This window comes from Zootoca vivipara, chromosome 6 (genome assembly GCF_965207765.1).
Source record: "Zootoca vivipara chromosome 6, rZooViv2.hap1.1, whole genome shotgun sequence".
NCBI classification, from domain to species: Eukaryota; Metazoa; Chordata; class Lepidosauria; order Squamata; family Lacertidae; genus Zootoca; species Zootoca vivipara.
In genome coordinates, this window is record NC_142589.1 from 75,769,199 (window position 1) to 75,784,360 (window position 15,162).

Below are 15,162 nucleotides of genomic sequence, written 5' to 3' on the forward strand. Positions count from 1 at the left end.
CTGGAGGGCCGAAGTTTGGGGATGCCTGGTCTGAAGGATGGTGGAACCATGCTCAAGGCAGCTTACAATATGAAAAAAAAAATTCAGAACTACGGTACAACTTAACAAAAGTAGCTACAAACAATACATGAAAAATTAAACAAATACTCAACCAAACTGAACAATTTCCACATCAATCACAATGAGATCTATGATAAAGATACAAAAAACCCCAACAATAAATACGGTACTTCTAAGGCACAAAACATGAGTTTGACCAAACTGCGGGAGGCAGTGCAAGACAGGAGTGCCTGGCGTGCTGTGGTCCATGGGGTCAAGAAGGGTCGGACACGACTAAACAACAAGGCACAGAGAGGCGAAGATTCTGCACACACCCTTCCTTAAAGGACCCATTCATCCCTATGAGGTTCCCCATAACGTGAGCTCCAAATAAGGGAAATCTCGGCAGTGCCAGCCAGACAGGTGCGCTTGCAACGGGTTGAGGTGGGACGGGAGAAAGGGGGGGTGCGGTAAACCCGGGGGCGAAGCCCCGACTGGGCGTGGCCACCCCTTCCCCCCTCCCCTCGAGGGGCGGCGCCAAAGGCGCACCGGGCGATTGCAGCAGTAGCAACGCGCAAGCTGGGGAGACGCAGCAGTTGTAGCCACGGAGCGCGAGGAGCCGCTTCTTCCCCCGAAAGAGACGGGATTGATTCTAAGGCTGAAGCCGATCCAGCGCCGGACGGACGGACGCCTCGACGAGCCAGAGCGGAGTCCCAGCCGGCGCTTGATCTGCTGCCCGGACCCTCCGCCGCCCCATGGGCGCGCCTCGGAGTTCGTGCGCCTTCGCGAGCCTCTTCTTCTGCCTGCTCTCCGGTAAGCCCGGCGCCGTCTCCAGCCGCCCAATGCCCACCCGCTTCCCTCGCTCTCCTGCCGGCTGGACTCTCCTTCGGCTCTCCTGGTTCCGGTGTGCCAGGATCTGGTGCTTCTTGGGGATTCCTCCTCCCCAGAAGCGCAGGTCTGCGCCTCCTCCAGCGCGGAGCGAACTCCCCGTTCCCCGGTTCCTTCCCACCGTCGTCGCACCCTTTCCAGCCTCTGCTTTTCCCCGATTCTGGCTGCTGGCGAGCCTCTTCTCTTCGAATTCGATTTCTCTCTCCCGCCTCCGCCCCATGGCTCTCCCAAACCGCTTTCCTCCGCAGCAGCCCAGTTGCCGGATAAAGTTTCTTTCTCCGCCCCCTCCCTCCCAAGATGGCGAGGCCCAGGGAACCTGTTTCTCTGGCTGGGCGCCCTGGGAAAGGCGGAGCGGGAGGAGACGCCCCGGAACACTTGCTCACCTGGCCGGAGCCGGCGGGGCGGGGCCGCAAGGTGGAGGTCTTGCTGCCTTGAGGATCCGCCAGCCCCACCACTCCCCCTTCCTCTGGGATCCTCCCTCGCCCCCTCCCCGCAGGAATCCGGAGAATTTCAGGGGCGGTGGGGAAACCGAGGACCAGGCTTCGTTCTGCGCCCCTGTAGCGCCCCGGAATGTTTAGTCTCCCAAGGAATCCATTGCGCTTAGTATTTGGTTGATTTAGCTCTGTTAACTTGTTTTCTTTTCATGTTTGGGGTGGGAATAGCGGGAACCTTTGCTGAGTTTCTGATGGATAGATCTGAATGAGCACACATAATGTAACTGGTTGCATGATCATCACTGCAACCTGTAGATCTCACCTCTGAAATGATTAGATCTCCACCCAACCCTGGACTGTAATGTGTTTCTGGTAGGATCTGCTTGTGGCTAGTGTGCTATTTGTCAAATACTGTACCTGTATACACACACACACACACACACACACACACACACACACCAGCATACAGTAGCTCTGTTGCTTATTATTTTGTATCCAGCAGTGATGCCTGGAAGGATTTTCTGTGCGCTCCCTGCTGTTCTCTGGTCGTGATGAAAGGCTGCCTTGCACAGCTTGGTGTAGCTGAGCTGAGCATCCGTGCAGGTAGTTGCTAGGGGGAGGGTCCCTTCTCACCTTCATAGGCTGCTTCTTGAAAGCAGCTTTGCCAAGGAACAGAGGGCTCCCATTTGCAAAGACAATTAAGAACTGCAGTGTCTAGATGCTAGATCACACTAAAAGGTGCCACCTTCCTAACTCAGAGCAGGGGGCCCTGGGATTCAGCCAAGGGGCTTGCCAGCGACAGGGCAAGATGGTGGGTTCCATCGCTTGTTGTTTGTCCTCGGCGCTTGGTAATTAGAGACATGTTGCTTCCGAAAGAGGTCGTAAGGAATAAGATGAGCCCCGATGGATCAGGCCAGAGGCCCATCTTGTCCGGTATCCTGTTCTCCCAGTAGCCAAGCAGATGCTGGTGGCAAACCCTCAAGCAGGACCTGAGCACAAAAGCACTGTTTTCATAGAATCATAGAGTTGGAAGAGACCACAAGGGCCATCCAGTCCAAACCCCTGCCAAGCAGGAAACACCTGCTTTCCTTTTATGGCTTCCGGCACCTGGCATTCAGAAGCCCCCTGTTCCTAGCTGCTGTGACCCGAGTCCCTTGATGAAGAAGACTGTACCTCAGGTCATGCCTTGGATGCAGCAGGCATTGGGTTCAAGGGCCAGTGATGGAGGGAGGCCCTTCTCTGGGGAGCTTCTGCCAATCCTGAGGAGACTGGAAAGCCTGAGCTGGCATAAGGCAGCTTCTGATGTTCCATTGGGTTTTTAAACCACATTTCGTTTGGGGAACCCTGTCGACTGCCGAGTCCTTGAGCATCGCAGAGGATTTTGAGGCATGTCCTCAGGTGCACAATTGGTTTGCAAAGGCAGAATACAAGCCCTCTTTTATCACCCCAGGACACAATCTGTTGCTTTTCTGTGGCTGGATGAGGAAGATGGGCACAAATCACTGTTAAGGGAATTTTGTCTGCCATGACGCATCTTCTCATTGAGGAGGAAGTTCCATGGAACGACCGCAGTTTGAAAAAATGTGAGAAAAAGACGATGGAGGAGCACTTCTGCATTTGTTTGTTAGGAGCTGCTGTCAGATGTTTAGGGCAGGAGGTGGCTACTGCCATCATGGTTCCCGTGGGTGCAATGGTACCCTTGAGACTTTCTCCTGGCACCCACAAAGCCTCCGAACCGTCCCTTCCTCTGCCACCTTGTGATGAGGTGCCAAGGTTGGTTACCGGTACCCATTTCTACCTTGAAGAAAAAGGAAGGCTTGGAAAATGCAAAGCATTCTGGAGCAGGAAGCTGGAAGATGGAATTTCTTCCCCACTTCCTCTTTCAGCTCTATGTGCTTTTTCAAGACTAGTTGGATTAGTTGCACTGAATCTAGCTTTTATCCTTATCCCTTGGAAAAGCAGAGAATGTGTATGTGAACATGCTCCTTCTGTCCCTCTTGGGGAGCAGCATCCAGAGGAGGAGAGAAGTGACCTACAGCACTTGCTCAAAAATCCGGACTTCCTCATGGGCCTAAAAAGCCCAGCTAAGCAAATATTTCAATGGCGTTAAAAGAGGACAGGACAAGTTCATGAGCAGAAGGCCATCAATGGCTACTAGCCAAGATCGCTATACTCTGCCTTCAAGGTTGGAGGCCGTAATGCATCTGAAGACCAGTTGCGGGAAAGTACAGAAGGATGCGGGTGGCGCTGTGGTCTAAACCACAGAGCCTAGGGCTTGCCGATCAGAAGGTCAGCGGTTCAAATCCCTGTTGCTTGGTGCCTGCTCCTGCCCACCTAGCAGTTCGAAAGCACACCAAAGTGCAAATAGATAAATAGGTACTGCTCCGGCGGGAAGGTAAACGGCGTTTCCTTGCATTGCTCTGGTTCACCAGAAGCGGTTTAGTCATGCTGGCCACATGACCCGGAAGCTGTATGCTGGCTCACTTGGCCAATAAAACGAGATGAGCGTCGCAACCCCAGAGTTGTCCGCAACTGGACCTAAGGCTCAGGGGTCCCTTTACAGAAGGGGAGAGGGCTCTTGTGCTCGGATCCTGCTTGCTGCTTTCCTGTTCTGGGTGTGAGAACAGGATGCTGGACTAGATGGGCCATTGGCCTGATCCAGTAGCCTCTTCTTATGTTCAAATGTTCTGAGTTCCTGGGCGACCTCAGTTTCCCTTTGTTACTCTGTGGCTGACCTATTACCAGTATGGCTGACCTATTGCCATTCTTTTTTGGGGATTTATACAGTAATCCATCTATCCACATTCCGTGGGTGGGTCAGAAAGAAATATTAGATGCAATAATGCAACCATGAGGGACCCAGGTGGCGCTGTGGTTAAACCACTGAGCCTAGGGCTTGCTGATCAGAAGGTCGGCGGTTCGAATCCCTGTGACGGGGTGAGCTCCCGTTGCTTGGCCCCAGCTCCTGCCAACCTAGCAGTTCGAAAGCACGTCAAAATGCAAGTAGATGAATAGGAACTGCTACAGCGGGAAGGTAAACGGCGTTTCCATGTGCTGCTCTGGTTTGCCAGAAGCGGCTTTGTCATGCTGGCCACATGACCTGGAAGCTGTACGCCGGCTCCCTCGGCCAATAATGCGAGATGAGCGCGCAACCCCAGAGTCAGTCACGACTGGACCTAATGGTCAGGGGTCCCTTTACCTTTACCTTTAATGCAACCATAATGCAAAAGTGACAACAATCCATAGAAAAGTGTTGTTTGAATAGAGGCAGCGTAAAACGGTTCACAATCCTGGTATAAAACAGTTTAAAAGTCTGGGTGATAGCTGGGTAATGTTAACCCTTTCAGTTGGTGCGTTATTGTAGGAATTGGGGTGTGTGTGTGTGTGAACTGTTGTTCGGCTGTTGTCCATGCCGGTGTTTCAAGCCTCTGGTTGTTTCTTTGAGGAATAATGCACTAACCATTGGGTATTGGGTATTGAATGTGTTTCTCTGCGAAAACCTTTTCCTTTGCACACGATTTCTGTTGTACCAATGTGTTAGGTAGAAATACCTCCTTGGGGGTTGGTTTTTAAAAATGAGGTAACTTAAATTGCCCAGAAAAAGGCCCAATTCAAAACCATTTATTTAAACTAGCTTTCTCATTTTCAAATTCAGACATATCCTGGGCAAACTTGCATATTAATTGGTTGCTATAACAAATAAAATGTATTTTTTTGTGCTGTGCACGTATATGCATTTGCTTAGAAGTGCAGTTGTGAATTAGCAGTATCTGCTTGGAGTTTTCTGTGCTCATATAAGGACACTAAGTGATATCGTTTCCTTGAAGATTGTGCTGCTTATCTTCCGGCCATGGAAATTAAATGTTCATTCATTTCTGGCTGGCAATCTGAAATCATAATTTGGACAAAAATAAACACAATATATCATCTCAGAGTAGGCTACATGCTTTCCCCACCGATTTGTTTCCCACAGAAAAGCAGGCTTTCCTCTCAGTATGTTGAGTCATGGTTTCAACTTGTAGATTGACTATGTAGTTCTGCTTGTAAACCCTATTGAGTTCAATGGGACTTACTCGCAGGAAAGTGTAAATAAGATGCACCCTATGTTGATATGGATGTTCCATGGGTTAACAGCCCAGGGTCATTTTATACCAGGGGCAGATCTTCTATCCGGGCAAATCACCTTCTCAGTCCGGCCCATGGACGGTCCAGGAATCAGCGTGTTTTTACATGAGTAGAATATGTCCTTTTATTAAAAATGCATCTCTGGCTTATTTGTGGGGCCTGCCTGGTGTTTTTACATGAGTAGTATGTGTGCTTTTATTTAAAATAGCTGGCCCGGCCATGCGTTGCTATGGGTTTTTGTGTTAAATGGACTTTTTAAATGAACTTTTTTCTGTTAAATGGACCTTCAGAGTCTCCCTTTAGAGTCCGCTCACCTGCCCAGTCCCAACCCTGACTCCCCTACTGTAAGTTTCAAAAATAAGACTCCCCCCCCCACGCGTGTTCCTGAAAATGTCCCCACCCCCCACTGCTTTGGCTGACTGAGGGTCCTACCTCTCCCCCATGGCTGTGTGTTTTCCCCCTCCCTTTTTGTGCCTCATCCCTGTGATTCCCTCACCCGTGAAAGGCCCATATTCTGTTTGTTTTTGCCTGTGGCCTACTGGGCAATGCTGTGTCCTACTCAGTTTTTCTTGTCCCAACCCACCCCCACTGCTTTGGCTGACTCAGGGTCCTCCCCCCCCCCCCGGCTATGTGTTTCCCTCTCCCTTTGCTGTGCCTCATCCCTGTGCCCCCCACCCTTTGGGAAAGGCCCTACCTATTCTGTTTGTTTTTCCCTGCTTGGCAATGCTGCGGCCTATTGAAAAAGATGGGCCTTGTTGCTGCAAAAGGACTGTTTTCAGTTGGTTGCGGCGCAGCTTTTAGATGCTGCTGGAGTCTTCAGAGCTTCTGGTGGTGACGTCTAATTTGGGCACCACTTTTTTGTGTCATTAAGGTGTGGGGTTTTTTTGGGAAAAATTATGCCAGATCCCTCCCTGATGGGCAAGGTACTTTGTGGCCAAATTTGTTGCATTACGGTTCAGCAGTTACGGTGAAAGGCTGTTACATCTGCGCACGCAATGCCTACATTTTTATATATATAGATGCATCTATGGGTTATTTGTGGGGCATAGGAATTCATTCATTTCCCTCCCCAAAATATAATCCAGCCCCCCACAAGGTCTGAGGGACAGTGGACTGGCCCCCTGCTGAAAAAGTTTGCTGACCCCTGTTCTATTTCTTTGGCGATCCCTCGTAAGAGTGTCTTCCATGAACGTGGTATTAACAGTGTGTCCATAAGTGACTGTGGAGGCCAATTCTGGATCCACACGTCCTTCCACAGTGGGGGACATAGGTTTCTGGGCAGAAGTTGATCACGATGAGAGGTTTGCCAAACGTGCCTTCCTTTTGGGTCGTTTCTCCCTGAGTTTGTGCTTCTTCAAAGTCTGTGATGCCTTTGGTAAAAGCTATTTTCCATTGGAGCGCTCGCAGGGACAGAGAGATATTAATGGAAACATAACCGATGTTCGGTTTTCCAGAAATCTGATTTGAAATTTTAAAACCCGGCTTCAATCAGTTTTAAGTAGGGATTTGAATCTGTGTTTCCCTGTTCTTCTAAGCTGACTTCTCTAAACCGCACCAGCTCTCCTACCTCTGAGGAAAGTAATAAATTTGCAGGCTGTGATGCAGACTTCCCTTTTCTCATCTCTCCCAAGTGCCCAAATACGTTGTTTTGTGAGACGGCGAGCATTTTCTGCTTGAGACAAACCACTTCCCGCTATCATGTGCATAGCTGCCAAGTTTTCCCTTTTCTCGCGAGGAAGCCTATTCAGCATAAGGGAAAATCCCTTTAAAAAAAGGGATAACTTGGCAGCTATGCATGTGGATGAGGTACTTTTGGGACTATGTGGGACCTACCCACAAACCAGCCTGTATCATATGAACGCAAACTTGGCTACTGTTTTTTTTTGGGGGGGGGTGTTTTATTTTTGGGAGGGTTGATGGAGCTTGAGGCTCTTTCTGCACATCAGGATGCACTTGGTTTGAGAGCACAGTTGTTATTTAGCTTTGCGTTTGTTGCGGGACATCCGGTGTGTCTGTACACGCCTTCCCTTGATGCTGTACTTGGGGTGGTAATCATGAGGTAATTGGTGAGGTAATCAAGAGGCATTATTTACCTTCCCTTTCCAAAGGCGAAGGAGTCTCCTCAGGTTCTTCTGGAACCTTCCAGGAGGAAGGCCCTTGGTGGGCACCCCCCCCCCCCGAAACAATACCCTATTTTTAGATTTATGGAGAAAACCCTCAGGTTGTTTTTAAGTTGGCAAAAGTGACAAAAGATCCTGATGCGGCTGCCCGTAAATAACAGCCTTCATTTCACCTGCCCAGCCCCTTGAGGAAACATTTACCTTTGCCTACGCCTTAGAAAGTGACGTGTCTGATAGTCATAGCTCTGTTTTACGTTTTAGTGCCAAACAGTGACCACCGCTCTGGATTCTTCTCTCTTTTTTTGACCCTGGACTAGGGGCATGTGCACTATACATTTAAAGCAGTATGATACCGCTTTAGCAGCCATGGTTTCCCCCAGAAGAATCCTGGGGTGCCGAGAGTTGTTGTGGGATACCTTATTCCCCTCTCAGAGCTACAATTCCCCGAGGTCCCTGGCGCGAGGGATTCAGACACTCTGGGAATTGTAGCTCAAGGTGAGGAATAGTGGTCTCCTAACAACTCTAAGCACCCTTAGCAAGCTACATTTCCCTGGGTTCTTTGAGGGAAGCCATGGCTGTTAAAGCAGTGTAATAGTGCTCTGAATGTGCAGTGCAGAGGCCTCATTTGCACATGCTTTTTATCTCCAGCTCACTTCAGCTGCCAGCCCTCCAAATCTGCTTCATTCAGCGTCTTCTGATGGAGGAGTGCCTTTCAGAGGGAGGACTGAGGCCTATCTCAAAGCTTTCCAAAAGGGGCCCTCTGCAAATACAGCGCTCTGTACTTTCCCATCAGTTCCTATCCCCCTCCAAAGAGCTTGATTTTTACTGGTATGGGGGACGCACTCTGCGCATGCTCAGAGGGTCAGAGTTAGCAGAAGCTGAAACAGTAAAATGATGGCAATCCTATTGACAAGTAAAAAAAGTAAACTGAGGGGGAAGGGCAGGCTTAAACTGGTGGGCTCCTTCTAATCCCAGGAGTTAAATTGTAGTAGTAACTTTTGTACAAAAATAGTACTTTTGTAGAGGTATTTCTATAGCATCTTCAAGAGCCCTTCTAATCCCAGGAGACTCCTCCACAACGAGGCAAGCTTATAAAACTGTAAGACCAAACAAGTGGAAATGCTTATTCCTTGAGCATTACCAGCTGGCTTCGTGTGTGTGTGTGTGTGTGTGTGTGTGTGTGTGTGTGAAAACTGTTGTGTGTGTACATAAAAACGTCACATATGTGCTTAGCTCACATACAGGGGTAATTCCAAATGCCCGTCATCTAACGGGTGTATAAAAAGATACACATGTTTCCTGTTCCTCAATTTCCCACCCAGCTACCCTGGCCCAGCAATAAAACAGTTTGTGGCAACTTTTTACAGGGTGTGTGCCCTTGAAAGTGTGCTGCGGACCCCTTTATGCAGTTTTGGATGAATTTTTAAAATATGCAGATAGGGCACCAGCAGATAGGGCACAATCCGTTCTAGTTTGGGTTTTGAACCTCTTATGTCCTGCAAAGCAGCAGCACACTCTTGCATCTGTCCAAGGCTGCTGGTACAGAAATTGGGGCTTCTTTGTCCGGCCCTGTTCACACCACAAAACCGTTTTCACCAGCGCCCTTACCTAGGGTGGCATGCATATATTGGTAGCTTGCAGTAGCCACCACCAGGCATCAAAGTAATGCACCTTCTGCTAATGTGTACAGAAGCCTAGCTCCCTGGGAAGGAACCTTATCTCATCATTCTGCACAATAAGGTCCTTATGTCCCACGAATTCGCAGCCTTCCATTTTGACTGCAGTCCTGTCTGCGCTCAGTATCTGAGTTTGCTGCCGGAGGGATGCAGACTTTTCAAATGGGGGTGGGGAGTGTCTCGATTACTACTTGGCTATGAACTTCTGTTGGGTGAACGACCGTTCTTTCAACCTGAAAGGGTTTGAGAGCAAAAGGAGACAGGTGGGACTTCCAACAGGTTATTATTTATTTATTATATTTGCATTAACAGCCCTTCAGCCACAGATCTCGGGGCAGTTCACAACATAAAAATGCGACATAAAAGCACAAAGTGCATGATTAGCAAGAACAACAAACGAACCCACAAACACATTTAAAAGGTGTGGGGGGGGGTATAAGATATTAGTCAGCCAAAGGCCCGGTTGAAGAGGAAGGATATATATAAAAAGGCACCGGGCAAGCCTCTCTGGGGAGAGCATTCTGCAAGCGGGAAGCCACTGCAGAAAAGTCCCCGTTCTTGTGTTGCCACCCTCTGGGCCTCTCGTGGAGGAGGCAAACAAGGAAGGGCCTCAGATGAACATCGCAGGGCCTGGGTTGGTTCATATGGGGAGAGGCACTCCTGGAGGTATTGTGGTAGGGCTTTAGAGGTCCAAACCAGCTCTTTGAATTGGGCCCGGAAACTAATGGGCAGCTGCTACAGCCAAAATCGGTGTCATATGCTCAAGCCATGAGCAACCTGTCCCCCCAAACAAGGTTGCTTCTGTGCCCTCACGTCATGCCTTCCTCTAGGGTGCTGAGCCGTAAGGAACTGAAGCTGGACATTCCTCTTCTTGTAACCATTTTCTGTTTTCTTTTCCTCATGGCCAACATGCCATAGCTACAGAGCATACTCCACCTTCAGTGGACTGTGTTATTTCCTCTGTATTTTCCTTTTTCTAAAGGTGTTTTTTTGGGGGGGGGAGGGGGGCTATTTCAAATCTCAGAGCTCTCCCGAGCAGTCTCCCATTTTGGCTAATTGTCTTTCAGACTAAATAGCTTCTAGTAGTTCCTGTTATTTGGCAGGGAGGGGTCAGCAGTAAAAGTATGTGCAAAATTCACCTGACGAAGAAGTAGATTTCCCAAACGGGATGTGGGTGGGTCTACGTGTGTGTGCGCGCACACACACACACACACACACACAAAATTTGCAAAGCACAGTGTTGCTCGGAGAAGCTTTGTGTGCAGTGATTTCCACTTTGTTCCGACATTTTTCCTCTTCTTGCTCTTGAAAACTGGCATGTGTGTGGGGGTGAGGTGACCTGGCTTTTGGACGTGAAATGTAGAAATGGTGTCCTGCACGTGCATACCAAACGTCCCTTCCTGTATTGCAGTATTCAGTGGAGATGCCATCCTTCTAACAGAGACATTTTAAGTCAAAGGCATCACTTTGGTTACATGGTAAAAATGGACCATAGGAGCTACTTTATACCAAGTCAGACCATTGGCCTATCTAGCTCAATAAAGTGGTACCTCGGTTAAGTACACAATTGGTTCCAGAAGTCTGTACTTAAACTGAAGTGTACTTAACCTGAAGCGAACTTTCCCATTGAAAGTAATGGAAAGTGGATTAATCCGTTCCAGACGGGTCCGCGGAGTACTCAAACCGAAGCGTACTTAAACCGAGGTATGACTGTACTGAGGCCCCAATACTTTGGCCACCTCATGAGAAGAGAAGACTCCCTGGAAAAGACCCTGATGTTGGGAAAGATGGAGGGCACAAGGAGAAGGGGACGACAGAGGACGAGATGGTTGGACAGTGTTCTCGAAGCTACCAACATGAGTCTGACCAAACTGCGGGAGGCAGTGGAAGACAGGAGTGCCTGGCGTGCTCTGGTCCATGGGGTCACGAAGAGTCGGACACAACTAAACAACTCAACAACAACAGCAGCAGCAGCAGCATGACTGTACTGTCTACTCCAGGGGTCAGCAACCTTTCTCAGCTGTGGGCTGGTCCACTGTCCCTCAGACCATGTGGTGGGCCAGACTATTTTTTGGGGGGGGGGGCGGAAATGAACGAATTCCTATGCCCCACAGATAACCCAGAGATGCATTTTAAATAAAAGGACACTTTCTACTCATGTAAAAACATGCTGATTACCGAACTATCTGCGGGCCAGATTGAGAAGGTGATTGGGCCGCATCCGGCCACCGGGCCTTAGGTTGCCTACCCCTGGTCTACTCTCTCTGGCAGCAGCTCTCCAGGGTTCCACGTGCAAGCTTTCCTCAGCCATAATTAGAGACTTTCTGCATGTAAGACAGGTGGATGCTCTTCCACTGTGCTAGCCCTTCTCCAGCTTCTCTGATGATGCCATGCAGAGGCCACATTCACACATTCTTTTAAAGCACTATGATGCCACTTGTGGCTTTCCCCCAGAGGATTCTGGGAGCTGTAGTTCATTAAAGGGTCTGAGAGTTGGTAGGAGACCACCCCTCCCACCCCTCTCTCAGAGCTACAGTTCCCAGAGTGGTTTAACTATCAGATCCCTCTTCACAAGGAGCTCTGGGAATTGTAGCTCTGGGAGGGGAACTGGGGCCTCCTGACACGTCTCAGCACCTTTAACAAACTATAGTTCCCAGAGTTCCTTGGAGGGATAGTATGGTGTGAATGTGGCCGTAGTGAGGCCCAAACAGACCAGTTCCTGATTAGTTTGTTCTAACCCAGGCATCCCCAAACTGCGGTCCTCCAGATGTTTTGGCCTACAACTCCCATGATCCCTAGCTAACAGGACCAGTGGTTGGGGAAGATGGGAATTGTAGTCCAAAACATCTGGAGGGCCGAAGTCTGGGGATGCCTGTTCTAACCCATCTTGTTCCTTCGCAACAATGGAGGGAAGATTGTGCATGATTAAACTAACACCTCTTTACTAGACTTGTGTGCCTCTTAAGCTGGGCAGAGACACTGCTTTCCTTGTAATTAAGTTAAAACTTTGAACCATGTGCATCATTCGCCTTCCTCCTCTCATGTTGCAGAGAAACAAGTCCTGTTGCAGATCTGGCATCTTTTAATCACATACATGCACCCTCCTATAAATACTTGAGACTATGACTGATGCTTTTTCCCCTCGCGGAATTCTCTTTGCTTCGCTGTCTCTCTTCCCCCGCAGCGCACAAACCCTCCCCGGCCCCAGATAGGTCTGAAAATAATATTTTCCCTCTTCTTTGCTCCCATCCCCCCACCCATTTCTTTCTCCCTCTTCTTCCCTCCCTTGCCTGCCCAAGAGCCAGAACTCATCATTAGCATGAGAAAAGCCGTCTGCAAGCCATGCCCCTGAGGAGGCAACTGCAGCAAGGACGGGGTTAACCCTCTCCTGCCCCTGCTGAGTTGAGGCTCGCTCACCCTGGGCAGAGTGCTGGGGGTGGGGGCTGGCTGGCTTTGGGGGAGGTGTTTATTTTAGAAGCCCAGTTGGCACCCACAGGGTGCTTCTGCCCCCTCTCTGCCCTTGCCCACACCTCAACATCCCCACACCCTTGTGTTTCTTGAATCTCCTCTCTCCTGCTTGTTGACTCATCCTTGCCCCCACGAGCTACGATATCTTGGCAGGCTTTCTTACGTATCTAACCCTCCTATGCACAAGAGTCTCGGTATGCCAGGACGTGGCTGGCGTGTTGGGCTGTGCAGCTTTGTGCACGAAATTTAATGAGAGAGCTTCATCTTCTGTGTCCCTGTTGCTACCCAGAGGTTTTTTGGATATGCAGCTGCCTTGGATAAACGTGCTGGGAACCTCCTTTAAAGCACATTCGGAGCACTAATTCAGCAGTCATGGCTCCCCCCCTCCCCACAAAGAATCCTGGGAACTGTAGTTCACCCCTCACACAGCATACTTAACAAACTACAGCTCCCAGGTTCCTTTTTTTGGCGGGAATACTTTGAATGTACAGTGGTACCTCTACTTACGAATAACTCTACTTATGAATATTTCTACTTACGAACAGAGCTCCATCCGCCATCTTGGATGCGGTGTAGATAGGATTTTTTCTACTTACGAATTTTTAGATAGGGTTCCTTCTACTTACGAATTTTTTCTCCCAATGCATTCCTATGGGATTCGACTTACATTTTTTTTCGACTTACAAATGTGCGTTCGGAACGCATTAAATTCATAAGTAGAGGTACCACTGTATTCTGTAGATGTGGCTTCAGTGGCTTTAACCTGCGCATAGGAATGCCGGCAGTGACTTTCCTGGATTTACGAACCTTACTTTGGGGGTGTGGCAGGGGGGGAACACACCTGGGACGCTTTGCAGGTGTATCTAAGGGCTGCCATATGTCTGGATTTTCCTCGGCATTACCGGGATTTCAAAGACAGAATTGACATCCAGGGGGGATTTCCGCTTTGTCAACCGAAAAAAATAGCTCAACAATTTTGGGGGTTTCCTAAAAAAAACCGCAGCGACTGTCAGGGTGTCCTGGTTTTTACTTCTTGAAATAGGGCAGCCCTAGGTAAAGCAGATCCTCCGCCACTGAACTGAACAGTCCCTGTTCAGGTATGGTGAGAGTCTTTACCTGTTGGTGTCCATTCTGCAGATGTTGCAGCTGCTGTTGTTGCAGAGGAGGCCACCGATTCACTCTGTACACGCCTGAGAGCACCCTCTCTATTTGTTCACATAGCCTCAATATGTCGGGACTTCCAGGACAGGTGCCTGCCGATGAGTTCGGGCTGGGATCCAACCCAGTCAGCCTTGTTCCAGCCCATCTCTTTGTTAGGCTGGGAGACAGACAAATGAGTTGTGTCAATTTTGTCCCAGGAGCCAAGCCGGCAGCGTCCGGCTCCCTATTGCTATGGCAACTGGAGGCTTTCTCGTTTGCCTTTTCCTTCCATACTTCTCTGTGAGGCAGACAGGCTCTTTTCTTCTTCTTCTTTTTCTTCTAGCAGACCTACAGGGGATCTGAACACCCTGTGAGGTTTTCAGGGGCGGACCCTGTTTTGGATGAAAGATATAAGATGCAAGTATTACTACTACTGATACTACTACTACTATTACAATTATACCCTACCTTTCATACAAGGAACTCAAGGTGGCATATATGCCCCCTCTTCATTTTAACTTCACAACAACCCTTCCAGGTAGGCCAGGCAATTTCAGAGCTATTACCCCCAGAATGTGTGTGTTTTTACATTCAAGGCATTAGTGAATGCTGAAGAAAGCCCCAAGCCAATTCTTGACACAGATATGATGCTGTTGATCGATTCACCTTGCTTCCTTCCTTCCTTCTTTTTTTTTTCTCTCTCTCTCTATTTCTGTCTCTCCCCCTTATTTTTACTTTTTGTGCTATGCTAAGTGATAGTGTAGCCTCCACAGAATTGGGCGAAGTACCAAGCTACACATAAATTTTGCTGCATATGAAGGAACCCCACAATTTCCAGGAAGTATTATTATCTCCAGGTAGTGTTTTTTGGGGGGAGGCCCAACTTCCATCAGCCCCAACCACCATGGTAAACGGTCAGGAATGGTGGGAGTTGCGGTGCACCATTTATCTGGAGGGGCAGCCCTGGTTGGCTTCTCCTTGATTTGCCCATCCCTGATCAAGGGTAGTTGTTGCAATCTTGGGAAGAAGTTGGGAAAGTGGGGTTCGGGGGTTGCTGTGCTTGCTGACCCATCTGTAAGCCAGGCAGTGTACAGACGTTTTCTGTTGTTCCAGGTTTCGTAATTCCCTGAACAGGCCCTTCTCCCACATGTGGAAAAATGTGTGAGCTCTCTGGGATGTGTTTGCTAAGGGGTCCTTAGCCAATCCATCCATTAATCCTCACATGCTTGAGATTTTGGGCCAATACACCTGACATCTTTGCTTGCTTGCCTT

General features: G+C 49.1%; 1 protein-coding gene across 3 annotated transcripts in view; it reads left to right on the forward strand.

The window, feature by feature from the left end:
* The first annotated feature begins 562 nt into the window (after positions 1-562).
* The window catches only part of NECTIN2 (nectin cell adhesion molecule 2), an 84,107-nt gene continuing 69,507 nt past the window's right edge, over positions 563-15,162 (forward strand). For all 3 annotated transcript variants that reach the window (XM_035117521.3, XM_035117524.3, XM_035117523.3), the window contains exon 1: positions 563-852. In XM_035117521.3, the coding sequence (XP_034973412.3) occupies positions 795-852 (58 nt within the window). In that variant the 5' untranslated portion in view covers positions 563-794. The remainder of the gene's footprint in view (positions 853-15,162) is intronic.